Genomic DNA, 17,618 nt, shown 5'->3' with positions numbered 1-17,618 from the left:
TCAAAGGTGGACCAAATAAATTAAAAAAAGATGGGCCAAAATTCAACGATTCCTTCCCTTAAAGAAGCAAACCGGAAAAGTGCATATAATGGAAATAAGGCTTTTGCCAATTTCAAATTTCCCCCATTATAATTTTTCTTCTCCTACCTCCCCGGTGGTGTCACCGTCGTCCTCCGTTCTTCACTCAACCCCACCCCAGACCCCTGCAATAGGATCAACCATGACCTCCACCGCGATGGCGGCTACTCTTCATCAACACCAATGGAGCGAGGAGGAGACGAGGGAGTTCATTCGCATTCGAGCTGACCTAGAGAAGGACCTCACGGCGGTTTCCACCGGAGAAGCTCCGGCGGCGAAGAAGAAAACTTTGTGGGAGATGGCGAGTGTTAGGATGCGAGAGAAAGGGTTTTGGAGGACCGCTGATCAGTGCAAATGCAAGTGGAAGAATCTCCTCAGCCGCTACAAGGTTGGTCCACTTTCTAATCCTGTATTAATTAAGAATTTTTTGAATCTGTAATTTTAGATTAGTATAGAGTTTAGTTTCTTCTCCAAGTGGGCTCCTCTGAATTTGGACTCTACTTGCTTTCTTCTATTGATTCTCCTGGCATTTGATGGATGGGGTTTCAATTCGCCACTTCTGATTGCAGATTCTTGGAGTTCAATCTGAGAAAGAACAGGACAAGAAGTCTTGTTGTCTTTGTTCAAAATAGACTTGTTTTCACCTTTTAAACTTCAAACATGTATATTCTTTTTCCATAGATGAACACTAACTTTGAGATTTTTCTCAAACTTAATCAAACATATGTTTGATTTGCAAGAAGAAAGGGTGGTGTTAAAGGAGGGGGAAATTACTAGACTAGAGCATTAACTTTAAAGACAACCTTCTAAGTTGTATGGCACTTGAAAACTTGGTGAAACAGATTTGGCTTTGATAAGGAATAGCTTTGTAGATCTTTCCATGGAGAAAAAGTGTTCTTTAGCTTCCTGTAATTGCCTGTAAGTGGAAGCTCTCGAAAAAAATGGATGGAACTTTAGGATATTACTACAGCAAGACAAAATTAAACATCTGTTGATTACATGGAAAAGAACATCGTTCTACTTTATTTCCTAGGTTACGTACTTGTCAAAACTTCCATTTCCAGTCTTTTTATCCTCAATCTTCTTAGTTGGTTATTCCCCAGGAATTTAGGGACCGAAGTGATAAGATGACTTCAGAGTGTTACTTCTCTTGAATCTAGAACGTAGACTGTTCTTAAGTTCTCTCTTTTAAATCTTTCTTGGATAATCTCTTAGTTACCAATGGACGGTCATCTCAATTCTAATGAACGGATCTAATAGAGGAAGCTTCTTATGTATTTGCAAGATAAGATGACTCATGCCTGCATAGATAACATGAAACAGTGCTTCCATGTTTCTAATATTACAACGTTTGTACAGGGGAAGGAGACATCTCATAAAGAGTATGGCTGGCAATGCCCATTTTTTGAAGAAATCCATGCAGTTTTTACCGAAAGAGGAAAAGCTATGCACCGATTGCTCCTTGAACCTGAGGCTTGTTCTATTTCAACAAAGAAAAGGGGGAGGGAGAGAAGTTTAGAAGAACATTCAGATCTGAAAGAACTCAATGAAGACGAAACTGAGGAGGAAGTGACTCTCACTCAAAGAAACTCACAGAAGAGAAAGGCTGCAAGAAAACTCCCAGCAAAGTCTTTAGGAGCAACCGATTCTAAAAGTTCTAGTAGCTCAATTAGTTATGAAATTCAAGAAATGTTGAAGGGCTTCCTTCAATGGCAGCAGAGGATGGAGATGGAATGGAGGGAAATAGTTGAGAGACATTACAACAACCGTCGAATGTTGGAGCAGGAATGGCGTGAGTCAATGGAGAAGCTTGAGAGGGAGAGGTTAATGGCTGAGCAAGCTTGGAGGGAAAGGGAAGAACAGAGAAAGGAAAAGCAGGATATCCGAGCTGAAGGAATGAATGCCCTCTTAACAACTCTTTTAAACAAGCTCAACCACGAAAATAATTTATGAGATAATGCGACGACAGGGCAATCCTTCAGAGAAATAGTTAAAATATTATGGTAAGGTTGAGGTTGAGGTTTCTTTTTTCCTCCTTTCCCATTGGGGTGACAGATAGTACATAAATTTTTCACATTTTTTCCTTGGGTATGATTGTATGTATACAAAGTGCATATTCTTCAAGGAATTTATAGCTCTTGGAAGAAAATGTTAATTGTAATGTAAATTTCAAGCTTTTGCACATTTTTCTTTCCTTTTCCTCCATCTTTCTAATATAGAAGGTACAGACCATTCTTTGCATAAGGTTCAAAGCTAACCTCACCAAGTTCTAGAAGACATTGGCCATCTCAAATTCCCCCTTCACGATGTTCAGCTTGAATTAAGAATCTTACTACTTTCCATCTCCATCACTCGATACATGTTGTAAAGTTAATAATGTAAAAAAAGAAAAAAAAGGAAAAAAAAATGTTTCTTGGGATTCCATATTTCATAGGCACAGAGAAGAGATTAGATTGGGGATCTGGAAAAAGCATATTAGTGTCTATTTTATTTTACAAGTGACAGAATGACCAATCGTTTTTTTACCCTTACAAGTAATACATTTTAAGAACAGGAAAGTTGAAGACGATCAGAGAAATTTTTTCATGGATCTGAACAGAAGAGAACTTTGAAATGCCTTCAATAAAGCAACTCATACTTCAACTTGCAACCGAAGATTCAACCAGATTCTGATGGTGGCTTTTCCTTTGGATGTTTGGAGCCATAATGATCACCCAACTGGTTCTGATTTGCAAGTTGTACCTGAGGTTAAAATAAAAAGAAAAAGATGATCAAATACATGGTTGTGTGGGAAAGAACAGATATACTTTCGAGTATCAAAAGCAAGGATAAACAAATTCATATCTATTTCCTATCATTATTCCACTCTCTAGTCTCTTCTATGTTGAATTCAATATTTAGAGTCTATGACTTCGTCCCACATGCCAAGAGAAAAATCAATCCACAAAATCCTACAAGAAAAGTTTTGAGTTTGATAGACATTGATTCTAGTTAGCGTAAGAAGAGCAGGACCTACACAACAGATTTACAAACAAAAGACAAACTCAACATTATCAACGTCCAAGATGGTAAAAGCTAGATATGAAAGTCTCAATACCCAAGATGGATCTCTTTCCCCGCCGTTTGTTGCTTGTGTCTTAGTGATGGTGCATATGTGAATCATTTGGTTTCCCCATTGCCACTTTTGCTCATTGATTGGCTGATAGAAGAAGCTCCAAGGGGCCGAGGTTCCAAAGGCATAATCTTTGAAGATAAGATTACTTTCTTTGATACTTCTTTTAATCATCTGCAGTTGTTTGGCCTCTGATTGGTGTTTTAATCACTCGCTTTTTCGTTTTTTGTTAGTCTTCTAATGATTACTAACAATGGGAAGGATCTCCTTTTATAGTATTCCTTTAGCCTCTTTTAAGGCAGGGTTCCCTCAATCCTATCCTCTAGTTTGTTGTCTCCTTTCTTGTGGCATATACTTCTCCGTTTCTTAGTTGTCCAAAGGAGTAAAGAAAACAAAAATCCTCCTCAGGTTCCCTCTATAGTCTATCCTATCAAGTCTTTTTCTTTTTTTTTTCTGAACAGTCTCAACTCAAGCACAATTTGACTAATCCGCCCAAACAACACATAACCATACAGCAATTCTTGCAACAAGAAAACTTCTCAAGACAATATCATAGCAACACTAATCGGTATCTCAAGTAGATGGTCACAATAGATTGTAGTATATGTACAACTCAAGTATACGTACTAGAATTAAGGCTTAAAAAATTCCCAGTAAACAAAACCATTTCGAATTCTATCAAACCCTAGAATAAATGATCCGTGAAAATAATCCATGGACTGAGCTTACTAAAGAAGACAAAAAAAAAAAAAAAAAAAAAAAAAAAAAAAAAACTCCAATGAATTTCATATCAATTGAAACCAACGCACAGCCATATCAAGTGCATTATACATAGAACGGGAAAATGACCAGGAAAAATGATAATTGAATATGGGGTTGGCAGTTGTTTTGACATCAAAACATGACTACGATTACGATCCATATTAAAAGACTGGAACAAACACTCAAATCCAATGGAATATATTACAAGAAACAAAAGAAAGATTGAAGCAAAGAAAAAGGAACCTTGCAAATCGGGCAGATGACTTTAAGGGCAACGGCTCTGGCCTCAAGCTGTGAGCCTTTGGGCTTCTGATTTTTCTCCGCATTTCGTTTCTGAGCTTCGATCTTCTGCTTTCCTCGAGTCATCTTCTCAGTACAAGATTTCGAGAAGAAGAAGAAGAAGAGAAAGAAGAAGAAGCGGACGATCTGATTCCGACTTGAGAAATTCCGATCACAAGAAATTATTGGTTTATTTATTTATTTATTTATTTTAGCAATGATAAATAAATAAATATTGAAAGAAAATAAGTTGACCAAATTTACAATGACAAAACTATCCCCTCCATATTCCCTCTTCTTCATTACCGTTTTCCTTTCAATTGTCTTTTCTTTGTCAATTTACTTTTATAAATCAATATAATCTTATGGTCTTTTCAAAAATATAAAAAAACGGAAAAATATTTAACAATTTTAAAAACGAAAAAAGTTCAGAGGTCCACCGTATAAAATATAAAAAATGTACCGTTAAGCGATCATTTACATATGGTTCAATATATACGTTATCCTTTAGATATGTTATAATTTATATGCGATCGTTTAGATATAGCTACAAGGTGATCGTTTAGATATGGTTATAATTTATACGCGATCGTTTAGATATAGCTATAATTTATCTTTTCAATTCCATTATTTAATTTTGTTGCACGATCAATCTAAATGATTTTTTTAAAAAAAATTTGGTACACGATTTTTTTAATTCTTTTGTTACACGATCATTTAGATTTATTTACTCGATTGTTTACTTTTTTTTACACGATCGTTTACATTTGGCTATTCCAATCTAAATGATTTTTTTTTCAAGATTCTTTATATACAATCTTTTTTTCACGATCGTTTACATTTGGTTACTCCAATCTAAATGATTTTATTTTGAGATTTTGCTATTTTGTTGTACACAGTCGTTTAGATTTGGTTATCAAATGTAAACGCGTCAAAAAAAGAGAAAATAAGAAAGACGACGGAAAGAAATCGCAGTGAAAAGAAAAAGAGAAAAGAAAAAGAAGAAATCATAGGGGAAGACGAGGAAGACTAAATAACAAGATGACGAATCGCGATAAAAGAATAGAAAGATGGAAGGGCAAACCTGTAATATTTAAAAAATGACTAACTTGTTACACGGCCGTAAATAGTTTATAGTTTTGTTACATTTACGTAAGTTTCCCATAGTCTTATTAATTAACTAATTATAATTGAGAAGTCTATATAAAATCATTATTATTATTTGATAGTATAAAACATAAAACATATTTGAATCTTAATCAACTTATATCATTGATAGACTTTTATAAAAAATGTAAGTCTATTACGGATAGAACTTGTCAAAATGTCTAAAGCTCAAAAGCAGTCCAACCCTAATCACCATTGATTGAGATTGGAAATAAAAAAAACGACACTGAGCAAATATTTCAATATTCAACCATTAGTGATTTTTACAATTTAATATGCATGATTTCAATTTATTTGAATCATTATGCTTCTAACTTTACGTATGGACACATGCATATATGTATATATCACCTATGAATACATGCATATATTCGTATATGAATACAAATATCGTCTATATATATATATATATATATATATATATATATATATATATATATTTATATATATGTATATATGTATATATGTATGTCTTGATGAAGATGAAGTTGCACCGAAGGTAGTAGAGGCTGAAGGAAGATCGAGACGTATACTGCAAGATACTAGTAGTATACTAATGTATGGGAAAACTGAAGACTATACTCAGCTCGGTCCACAAGCGACATATAATTAGCATCGATTATGCTAAATCAAAGGACAATAACAAGAGAAGATCTCTAAATTCAACCCTTAATGTCAAAAGCAAGCTAATGGCCTTTTCTAAATCCAAGCAAGGTAATAGCGACATCATAAAAGTCGCTAATGATAGCTTCAGCCATTGAAAGAGCTGCCAACCTCGTACTATTTAAGAGATAACAGGGGAATTAGTGTACTTGACGGCACCATCCACCAGAGGAAAGGGAAATGATGGTTTGAACCCATTGTTTTCCATGAGATTTATTTGCTTCTTTTCAAGTATGTTGTTAAATGATCATCTATAGAGATTTTTTAACTACCTAATGGTCGACTTGCAAGTTGTGGCCTCATTGGTGCAGACTTATGATCTTCAGTTTTCATTTGCAACTCTGCTATTTTGGCATCGATGTCCTACTTCCTGGCTTTCTTTCAACCAGAAGTTGAGCTTTTAGTTCTTTAACCTGTAATCTGCACACAAAATAAGCAACAAAAAATATGGTTTCGGTCTCTTTCTAATTGTTGTAATTGTATATTAAGTCAATATAACAATTCTTTTACTTTGTCTTATACATTTTTGTTTCTATGGATCTTTTTCTTCATCTAAAAATCTAATCTAATAAAATAATTTAAGACAGTCGAATACTAAATAAAACTTTATAATATCAATAATTTTACATAGAAGAAGTAATTAAATAAATTTAATGAATATACAAAAAAATGAATTTTTCATAACATTTTATTAAAGAAATAAAAATATGCATGAATTTGTTTAAACAATTAAGTAATTAATACTCACAGACCAATCCAATGGAATAGTCCAAGCTCGACCCATATTTGGTCCTAAGAGCCAAACCCAAGGGTTGGACCATGAGCTTGAGTATTGAAGGTTGTGTCGCTCCGACCTAAACCCAATCATAGACCCTCGGACTTGGACTATACTCGAGCCTTTACTTTTATCAAGCTCGATGATGAGGGTGATCATTAATAAACTTAAAGAATGAAAGAATACACATCGACTATTCAGGCTTTTAATGGGTTTTAGATATTAGGTAAATGTTCTATATTTTTTCAATTACTTTTAAGTTTTACTTTTCCTACAATATTTTAGTTTTATTTTTCAATATATGCAAATAACTCAAATTAAAAGAAAAATAATTGTACTAAGCATTTTTAGATATTATAATTAAATTTATAACAACATTTTTAAAAAATTACAAATATAACAAAATCAATCCTTAGTAAACTTCGAGAACTAGACCTAAAGTTTCTTATATCTTATATCTAAAAGTAAAGTATTATATCGACATTGTTGTATGCTTGTATCTAAGAATGCTTTAGATTTTGCAATCGACTCATAGGACATTAGTATAATCAAGCACGCATATCATCTATACATACATACAGCATTGGGATCAAAGAAGAAGATTATGATTGAACATACTAAATTTCCATCCCTAGCATAACAAATAAATGTACCAAGTTGTACCCAACATATTGTATAAATATGCCACATTGTGTAATATAAACCCTATTGACATTCTCAAATCAAATTGAGTAGATGTATATCTGTAAATGATCTAAAATTAGCCAATAAAAAATGAAAGATGATTACATAGTTATCCTAAAAATAAATAAATAAAGGATCCAAAAGAAATATATTCAATGTGCTGAATCATTAAACAAAAATCACACTTTACAAAAAGAAAACAATAACAATAAAAATAAAAGGAAAGTAACCAATAACTTAAGGAGCAATTTGATTTGTACAGTTGCTCATGTTCAACCAATACCCAAAAGAAAAAGAAAAAGGAAAAAAAAAAAAAGAGGAAAGAAATTACAATTGAGGCAAAAGTGGAAATTACAAGTGGAACTTTCTCTTAAGTAAGAATCATGCACAATAAAAGCATATCATTAAATAGTAAAAGGAACCTTGGAGATAACTACTCATAAGAGAAGAACAAATGGATCGCAATGATAGACGGCAGCTTCCAAATTTTTAATGAATTGCAGGCAGAAAATGCGTAAAATTAAGAGACGATTCTCCACGCCTGACATCAGACTCCATCATGCTTTATGCTTCTTCCTATACTGTTAATCGGAATTGGAATCATCGAAGTCACTTGGGCATGGCGTCATAACCTCGGATTCAAAGAACTGGACTACTCGGTGCATGGTTGGTCGATCATCTGGACTTGAAGAAACACACTGAATAGCAAGCCTTAGCAATGAGTCAAGTGTTTCCGATTGTACTCCTTCACATTGTGGATCAACTATTTCTCGTTGCCTATTCTCCGTGACAAGAAAGTTTAGCTGTAAAGAAGAAAGTGGGATCAATGATGCAAGAAAAAATGGATCTCGTGTAAGCTAATATCACTTACAGAAAGATTTGCCTACTCATCAAAATATAGATCTCTGACAACCAACAAACTCTTGCTGCTAGATACACAATAATTTTATTATTAGTAAATTGCCTAAGTTGTCGAACACCACCTTGATTGATTTTGTCAGATATAACCATGCAAGCATGTCTACAACTCATAAAAGCATTGTACCTTTTCACAACTTTAGAGAGGGACAGAGTTAACAGAGTTGAAGAACGAGGATTACAGAAGGAAGATCAAAATTGTGTTAGGCCTACTTTCATTCTCTGATGTTAGATTTTATTCTTGTTTATGTTTAGGAGTGCCCATTCCACTATTTCTCATCTCTGTTCAGAGTTCCTCAGTCAAAATATTCCTAGTACTAAAGGGATAGGATGAACTTTTTGCGAGAATGAGTTGAGGGGAAGTGGTGGTCTCATCTTGGTTGAGAGGTAGGTCATTTCTAAATTGTTCCACGAGAATCGGTTGGGTATATATTTTTTACATTGGAGTCAAACGAGTGGCGACATCATGTAGTTGTGACTTGTGAGCAAGTATGGTGTCACTCAACTAGGTGCGGAAGAATCAATAGCAAATAAAGAAGAATTCGTGAACCCATAGAAACCCTCACGCCTTTCATATTTTGAACATGACGTGTACGTCTTTTGCAGAAGATGGCATTCACGTTCAATTTTGAACCATTGGAAAAGTAGCTCTATCCTTTTCCCTCAGGCTATACGACCTATCTATTCAAAAAGGGCATCTTTATTTCCCATCGCCTACTACAACCTCCCTCCTTCTTGCTTTATCATTTGTAGGGCGATTCTCTTTTCTTTCCCTCATTTTTTTGTTACTCTCGAGGTCATATCTCTTCAAATTTTAGTATTATACATGAATGCTCAAGCCTCCGAGCAGGTGCTCCTCATTCCAACCATTCTTCGACAAAGGGTCAGAATTTTTTTCTTTTTCTAATTTGATTACTTTCTTTCCTCCCTGTTTGTGTGAGTGAATTTTGTTTGTTTGCGTTCTGACCTAGGGAAGTTCCCAAAGTGTTGCCGTTGATTAGATTCCACAATTTTCTCTTTCGATACTCTTTACTCTACCACAGTTTTCCACTTTTCCTACCGAGAATTTGGTTTAAATTCTGAAAGCAGCGAGACATTTTTAGAAGCCACACCCTAAAAGTTGAGCTCCTAAAATGATCTCATGAAATATGTAAACCTCCATCCGATATCACACAATAAGATGAAAATACTACAATATCTCTAATGTCCTTGTAGAGAGTGGAATTGCAATAAAAAAAGCTATCCACTCAAGGACAAGGCTATCACAAGTAAGATCTTTCTTTTACTTTCTTTAGTGGGTTTGCACACACCTAGACTATTCTTATAACATGATCCCCTAACCCTACTACATTTAGTCTTCCAGAAAACTGATAAGATATTAAAGTCCAAGTAGTTTGCCACCATGAGTTCTACCACAACGACTAAGCCTTTCCTTTTAAGCTCTTTGATGTCTAGATCAACCCATATTGTTTTAAAGACAATTTTGACAGACAGAATTCAAGTGAGAATTGACAGGGCCATGAAGTTCCAAAGCTTGATCGAGGACCGACTTGAGAGCTGCTATGTCAGCATAGCCTAAAACATCACTCAATGACACGACACTAATGCAAGTGGATACGACGAAAAGGTAGTTATAACTTACAAATGGATAAATAAATTTTCTCCAAGATGTTAAGAGTATAAGAGTAGCTATGGGGAAAATTGCATACCCAGCCAACAATGTTCAGGCCTTTCTCAATAAATGATGCATCCGTAGGTCGTTTTCCACTCAGAACTTCAAGTACCAGAACTCCAAAACTATATACATCAGTCTTTTCCGTTGCCCTACCACTTTGCATATATTCTGCCAGAACCAAAATTTCAAGAGGTGAGAGATTAAAATATTAAAGAAGGATAAAAACATGGACTAAACCAAATGAAAGGCATCAAATAAAAGGGAGGCACAAAAATCACAAATTGCGGATCCACTTATAAAGACTTAAAAGAAAGAGATAATTGCAAAAATGTTTTATTGCCAGTACCGAAGAAGACCATTAATATTAGTGAAAATTCATCCCAGGGGCAAGGTTTTGATGTTGAAATCACTGATTATGCAAATTGTAGATGCTGAAGAATACCATTAAATGACAGAACTCTTAGCATGAATTGAAGGCCAAAAAATCAATTGGAAAAATGACGGAGCAGCCATTGGTAATCACTATTTCAACACAAAAAGAAATTGTTTCCCAAACTCTTAAGAAATTCTAAAGACTGCTTACCAGGGGCCAAATAACCAAATGTTCCGGCAACAATGGTTGTAATATGAGATTTATCATCATCCAGAAGCTTGGCAAGTCCAAAGTCAGAAACTCGAGCGTCCAGATTACCATCAAGTAAAATGTTGCTTGACTTGATATCCCGATGTATGATTCTGGGTGAACAATCGTGGTGCAGATAGGCAAGCCCTTTTGCTGCTCCCAATATAATATTCAAGCGTGTGTCCCAATCTAATTGCTCAGATCTTTCTGTAATGTTATATGAATGAGATATATTTAAATGACATACTGAGAAGACAATTTACCAAAAATAAATTCAAGTAGATACATCATCTAAATTAAGGGATAAATGCATAGTTGTCGACTGCGTGCCTCTTTTAAAGAAAACTTGATGATGTGAGGAAGAAAGTCTCACCATGAAGGGCCTCATCAAGGCTTCCCCCAGATAGATAATCATAAATCAATAGTTTTGATGTGGGAGAGTTGCAATATCCTCTCAAATTAACAAGGTACCGATGCTTCAAACTTCCAAGAATTTCAAGTTCCCTCTCAAAAAAGTGATCAAACCCCTCATTTATCTTTACAATATTTTTCAAAGCAAATACATTGCCATCATCCATTGCAAGCCTGTAAACTGTTCCAAAACCCCCAGAACCGATTATGTGTTCCTCATTCAAGGTTTCCAACTTCTTCATGATGTCTTTTGAAGAGTATGGCAAGTCTCCATGAAACATCACAACGGATGCACCTGTAGAAGTCAGGCTACGGTCATAGATATGCTAAAACGAAGAAACTATGAATACTATTGACATATACAACAAGACACAACAAATAGACAACTGAATATAAAACAATAAAATTGTAAAGAACAGTACCTCGACCAACATCCTTCGCAAGACCTTTCTTGTCATTTTTGCCAAATCTTTTGTAAAGAAAGCAACCCCAGAAACACATAAGAGCAACAAGTAGTAGTGCCCCCACTGTAGCTGATGCACTTATGAGCAGCCGGCCAGAATACTTCCTCCTCATTTGATTTTGCCCTACAGAAAAAGGAAAATAGGATGACTAAAGACTTAACGGCATAAGCTACCAACAAAATTCAAAGAATGAATTTCAAAGCTCTCATTTGTATTATATTCAAGTGGAGAGCATTTAAGACAGACAGGCAAAAAATGAAAAGAGACATCATAATAATGGAAATTAAATGATTTACAATCTAGAGAACTATCCGAACACAAAATGACCAACTATCATAATGATCACCTGAGCTTGTGGACTCGGAATTTGTTCCAGGTTCAGCATTATCGTCTTTGCAAATGACATTAACTTGTTTCCCACACAAACCACGATTTCCGACAAAGCTGCAAATCAATGTACTTTCTTGTAAGGTGGTTATTGTATTTGCAGGTCATCAAGAGGAATCAATCCCTCATTGCAATAACGCTTAAATAAGATAGGATGTGTGCTCAAGTAAAGGTTTACTCATAAGGCTTTAAATATGCAGTACTTACGAAGTCTCTGAAAACTTGGAAAGAACACCATCAGAAGGTACTGGTCCAATTAAAAAATTTGAAGACACATTGCTGTACAAGAATGCACGCCAGGTGTAAGGGTCACATAAGGGAAAATAAAATCTTAAATACCTATTATTAAACACTGTAACAAACATTACAATGTAAGGCCACTTACAGAATAGCCAGCTTATCCAAATTCCCAAGGGACGTTGGGATATTTCCACTAAGTGAGTTGCTAGAAACGTCTCTACAACATCAGAAGAAAAAAGAACGTTAAAACCATGTTCTCTAGCAAAAAGTGAAGTTCTCATTGCTTTTGTGTCTATTTTGTCTAGGTGTAACAATTCCCAAATTTATATTTTTAATAACACAGCAGTGGTAAAGTAGCACTAAATAATTCGATATGATTATTTCTAACAAGTTAGATAGTATAATTGCACATATTCTTGAAATGATTAACCACTGTGCCTCCTATCCAAGCTCTTCATTTAGAATGGTTTTCTTTTCAATCAAGTATCGTATTATTGGAGACCGTTGTAGAGCCAAAGGTATCCTAACTATTGTCTTGCATGATAATGATCAAACTGATGACAAATTAGAGTCTCAAAATCCCCAAATACCAATTCTTAGTTTTGGAGCATCTCTATTAGTACTTATGGATTAAGAAATAGAAACTGTTGGGCTCCTTTAGGTCAAAATATTCCTTCAAGCCTTGAACAAAACAAAAATTGAAAGATCATAGAAACATGAGATAAGCAACTTACAACATTTCCAACTCTAAAAGGTTTCCCAGCTCATAGGGAATGACTCCGCTTAGGTAGTTTCTTTGCAAGAACCTGTGGCAGACAGATTATTTACCTAAAGTATCCTTAAAACATGGCAACATTGACATGAAATTGAAGAATTGAAGAAGATCAAGAGAAAAAGTTAGAACAGCAATCTACTAGTAGTAGTGTAAACTGAATAAATGACTATTCTAAACATCTTTTTTTTTTTTAATGAAAACAATTTACATTGAAATAAAAATGAAAGCATATATGGGCATACAAAGAACCAGCCCACCAAAAGGAGCCCAATTATAGGAATGGCTACAACTATACAAAATAGAATCTATGGGATAGTTACACAAGGTCTCCGAAATTGAAGCCAAAGGAAAATATCAAATCTAAGGACCATGCTTCACTAGGAATCCTTTCCAATCCGCTAAACACATGATTATTCCTCACCCCTAAAATTCCACAAAATACCGCAAACCCTAGTGAGCGAAACCAACCCTTCTCACGAAAGGGAGGATGGAGAAGAAACTCTCTGAAAAGTATTTATTTTTTATTTTAATTCTTCTAAAGAGAGTATAACATTAGTGGACTTTAAAATAGCTACTGGTCAATGAATGCAAAAGCTCGGACTCTCATCCCACTTTGACGGTAATACTAAAAAATGAATTAACATTTAATCAAAATGTCACAGCAATTAATTGTGAAAGGTACAACTTGTAGTTTCATTCTCACATTCGAGAGAACGTTTCAGGTCAAAATGCTTTACCACCACACTGTTTTCCGTCTCCACATTACAGTCACAAAGGGGAGGTGAAAAGATAGTTTAACAACATTTAAATTCAAGGGAGGAAAACAAAAGAAGTAGGAACATACATTCCCTGCAACTGCGAGCAATTTCCCAGTTCTGATGGTATTGTTCCATATAAATTGTTGTCTGAAAGAATCCTGAAACAAAATGAATCCTACAGATTATCAGCAATTCATATTTAGCTTTTGGTAATATAAGCATGCATCAGCAATCTCATAGATATATTTATAGAAGAAATCTTCATAAAACATACAGGGTCTTCAATTGGTCTAGCTTCCCAAGTTCAGGAGCAATGAACCCACTCAGTTTGTGACTCGCAAGTTTCCTGGATGATTGAGCATAAAAACAAAAACGGTGTCATCAAATGCACAAACATGTCTTACTAAAAGAACAAAAAGGCAAAAAGTATCGTGTTAAAATAAACTTTAGAATCAAATCAGACATCAACTTTTGCCTCTCTTTTAGTATGAAAAGAATACTTCTTAATGAGGCAAGAGCATTTGACAATAAGTTCAAAAACTAAACTAAATCTTCTGGTCAAGAATTTTTATAGCATGGGGAGCCAAAATCTAGCTGGGAAAAGAAATTCAGCAATGTAATGAATTCGTGATTCTTCAAACTAAAAATAAAAAAAGTTATTTCTCCACTTTAAACAAATCCAGATGCAGTTAAGTTGCATGATTGTAGCCTTTGTACCTGCAACTAAAACTAGGCATTTATGAATGTATTTGTTTGGTCTATACATTTTTTCCACACGACATTCTCGTATCAAACTTCTATGTTTCTTTATAAGGAACTGGAAAGAGAGATCAGGGGGAAGAGGCATCTTCCCAGTTCCCAGCCTCAAACAGGGCTTATAAGTTTCCTTCCAGTAATGATAACCATGAAAGTTGACAGTTACAAAAGTCTCAACATAGTGTCATAATCTGTGAAGTATATAAAAGATTTAGAAAACTCCCAATGAGAATCTCGAAAAAAGTTCCATTTCTTTTCAGCAAAACTCCTTCATATTAAACTTTAGACCTTCATAGAGGTGGATTAAGCTTTTTCAAAATGGTTTCTTCTACTTTTTGAAACTCACAATGAGATTACTCTCTTCGTTTTTGGATCGCAGACCACTCCTGTCCAGTTACAAGGGTTTGGATCCTCTGGTCTCCACTGAAAGATGACTCCATCAGAACTGGCAACTGCCATCCTAAAGCTTAGAAGTGCCGCACCTAGAGATCAAAGATAAAATTATGCAAGTTACCAATACGAAATAGAATTTTTTTGGATAAAACCAACGTGAAATAAAATGAAAGAAAGAAAATTAAATGTATAATCATATAATAAGTGCACATTTTATGTACCTTTAAAATTTTCAATTCAAATGTAAATTCGAAGATAACTGTTAATCCCAAATTTGATAGTCAAATGATGATGTTAAACAAGCCAAGTGATAAAGAACCGTTAAAAAAATTTATCCTTAAATGTATGGATAATGGTTGAGTTAATAAGAAAATAAGAAATGCCACAAACATGGACAAAGTACAAAAATTACCATCAGGTGTGAGGCCAGTGCTTTTATTCATTGCCATACAAAGAAGTAGAACATGAAGAATCAACAAGCCAGAACATTTGACCAGACAGATGCCCATGGTGGCTCTGGTCAAGAGTGTAATGTCTACAATAAATCATCTGACAGAACAAGCTGACCAATGGTTTCCTTGGACATGTGGCACTCTGGTTGAAGGCGAGCTGTTTCAGACATACAAATATACAGACAGACACATATTCAATTTTTTTTCCACAAAGCAAGAATAAGAGAAGAAGAAAAAAATGATGTCTCGAAGACTAGAACAATGTAAAAGTCAATAGAACAACAATGAAAAAGATACCTGCATCTAAGTAATGAATAAATATCAGTGACTAAAGTGAGACATTCTTACTCTAATTTCTGATCAAGTTAAAAATAATAGAAAACCTACATTAGTAACTAAAGAAAAATATTCATTCTTCCCCACAATGACTAATGCCAATTCATGTCATGGCTCATTTCACAAATGCCCGACAAGCAATGGGCCAGAAAACCTCTCACTTCCAACAGGGGAACACAATATTGGCTAAATGGAAAGGTTCATAACAAAACTTCAGACTGTGAATAGTCAAAGAGATGGTTTTCCTTGAGGAAAATCCACAAACAATGATATTCATGGACTTCATAAAAGAAAATAGGAAAAAATCGAGTGGCTTTTCCTCATAAATACAAGAATTTAATTCCATCATCATTGTTTCTCAAAATCTTCATCATGGAAAACAATAAAAAAAAATCAATAGAATAGTTAGTTAGCCGCAATATATTGCAGGAAGCATACGTGTTAAAATCAACAAATGAATACTTCATTACAAACTAACTACAACCCCAAACCATGTAACGACTCTTCCTCAGCCAAGCAAAACTTACAAAATCATAGTATTCAACAGATGCAGTAGCGTAGGAGAAGTACAACCACTCACCACAGGTAACAATTCAAAACCAAAAGAAACAAAACAGAACTTAAACCCAAAAAGCTCAAAACAACACAATCTCACACTGAAATTCCACAACATTTGAGAACAAAAAACCACGAGAAGTGCAGACACATTCAATAATCCTAACAAAAATCCAATCGAATCCAATTCAATCCAGTCCAGTCCAGTCCAAAATAGCTAATCAACTCACAAAATAAAAAACAAAAACAAAAACAAGCGTTTAAAAAAAAGGAGAAAGCAAGTGATGAAAAGTGAAAAGTAGAACATGCATGGACCTGGAACACGATCTTAGATCCAAATGGAGAGAAATGGAGGGGAGTAAGAGAGAGATTCTGAGAATCGTGGGTTCGTGAGAGGTTTTTTTGGGGGAGGGAAATCTATCTATCTATCTATGTATGTGCGTATGACGACGGGAGAGGCTGAGTTTGGAGGTTTGGTTGTAGAGAGAGAAAGCATGTGGAATATTCGACAGAGAGGCGATTGGAGTGAGAGTGATGATGAAGAGGAAGGGAGCTGTGGGGCACGTGCGAAGAGGGATGTTTTCAAGCGTGTGACCGACTACTAACTACTACTGCCCTGCCCTGCCCTGCCCTGCCCTGCCCTGCCCTGCCCCCATTTTCTCTCTGCTGTGGCTTCAGCCTTCAGGGTTGACGTTGAGAGCCAATGCCCACTCAATACTCATACTCTCGTCTCATCTCTCGCATCATCCTCATGTGATCCTATCCTCTTTCCTTTTCCTATATGCTCACATGGCATCCCATTTCCTCCTTTTATATATATATATATTGTTGTATAGCTTTTATTATATCTTATTTCATTGTGTATCACGGCTACATGCTTTTAAAAATAAATTAAAGTTTACGATCTTCGTTTGGAGTTTATAAAAAATATTTATAAAGAGAGTATGATGCTCCCCTATTACTGAAAATTTTCCCTTTTTTCATGGTTTATAGTTGAAAGACTATATTCCTATTTCATCTATTCATAAATATTAGCAATGTGATTCACACTAATGTGAGTAGACTTTACCCTTATTTTAAATAGTATGTTTTTAATAGATTTTTTTTTTTTTTAAAAAAAAGGAGGTCGATCAAAAATATGAGTGATTTTTCATATTATCAACTAATTTTTTTGCCAAACATATACAAGAAGAATTACTAAAATATTGGGCTATTTTAGTAAAATTTGAGTTGATAATTTTATTTAGTTATTTTGAATTGATTTTTAAATAGAATTGAGTAGAAAAAATGGTGTATGATTCCACGAAAAAATATGCTCTAACTTAATCTTGTTTTTTTTATTTAAGTGAGTAATGT

The 17,618-nt window shown here is 34.7% G+C and overlaps 2 protein-coding genes and 1 long non-coding RNA gene across 3 annotated transcripts; 1 reads left to right on the top strand and 2 right to left on the bottom strand.

Moving 5' to 3' along the window:
- Positions 1 to 53: 53 nt before the first annotated feature.
- LOC103493063 (trihelix transcription factor GT-3b-like) lies at positions 54 to 2,256 on the top strand. Its single transcript, XM_008453689.3, has 2 exons — positions 54 to 466; positions 1,438 to 2,256. Exons 1-2 carry the CDS (start codon positions 89 to 91, stop codon positions 2,029 to 2,031), a joined length of 972 nt encoding a protein of 323 aa, XP_008451911.2. The 5' UTR covers positions 54 to 88; the 3' UTR covers positions 2,032 to 2,256.
- A 248-nt stretch (positions 2,257 to 2,504) lies between these two features.
- LOC103493065 (uncharacterized) lies at positions 2,505 to 4,545 on the bottom strand. Its single transcript, XR_538382.3, has 2 exons — positions 4,196 to 4,545; positions 2,505 to 2,820 (listed from the first exon to the last, which is right to left on the bottom strand). It is a non-coding gene; the product is annotated as an uncharacterized LOC103493065 (long non-coding RNA).
- Positions 4,546 to 7,663: 3,118 nt separating this feature from the next.
- LOC103493062 (LRR receptor-like serine/threonine-protein kinase FEI 1) lies at positions 7,664 to 16,824 on the bottom strand. Its single transcript, XM_008453688.3, has 14 exons — positions 16,578 to 16,824; positions 15,332 to 15,528; positions 14,873 to 15,008; positions 14,045 to 14,116; positions 13,857 to 13,928; positions 12,972 to 13,043; positions 12,383 to 12,454; positions 12,205 to 12,276; positions 11,957 to 12,054; positions 11,569 to 11,733; positions 11,109 to 11,441; positions 10,697 to 10,942; positions 10,148 to 10,281; positions 7,664 to 8,323 (listed from the first exon to the last, which is right to left on the bottom strand). Exons 2-14 carry the CDS (start codon positions 15,426 to 15,428, stop codon positions 8,105 to 8,107), a joined length of 1,788 nt encoding a protein of 595 aa, XP_008451910.2. The 5' UTR covers positions 15,429 to 15,528; positions 16,578 to 16,824; the 3' UTR covers positions 7,664 to 8,104.
- Between the last annotated feature and the right edge of the window lie 794 nt (positions 16,825 to 17,618).

This window comes from Cucumis melo, chromosome 7 (genome assembly GCF_025177605.1).
Source record: "Cucumis melo cultivar AY chromosome 7, USDA_Cmelo_AY_1.0, whole genome shotgun sequence".
NCBI lineage: Eukaryota > Viridiplantae > Streptophyta > Magnoliopsida > Cucurbitales > Cucurbitaceae > Cucumis > Cucumis melo.
The sequence above is the reverse complement of the archived record's forward strand: the minus strand, read 5'-3'. Positions and strand labels throughout refer to the sequence as shown.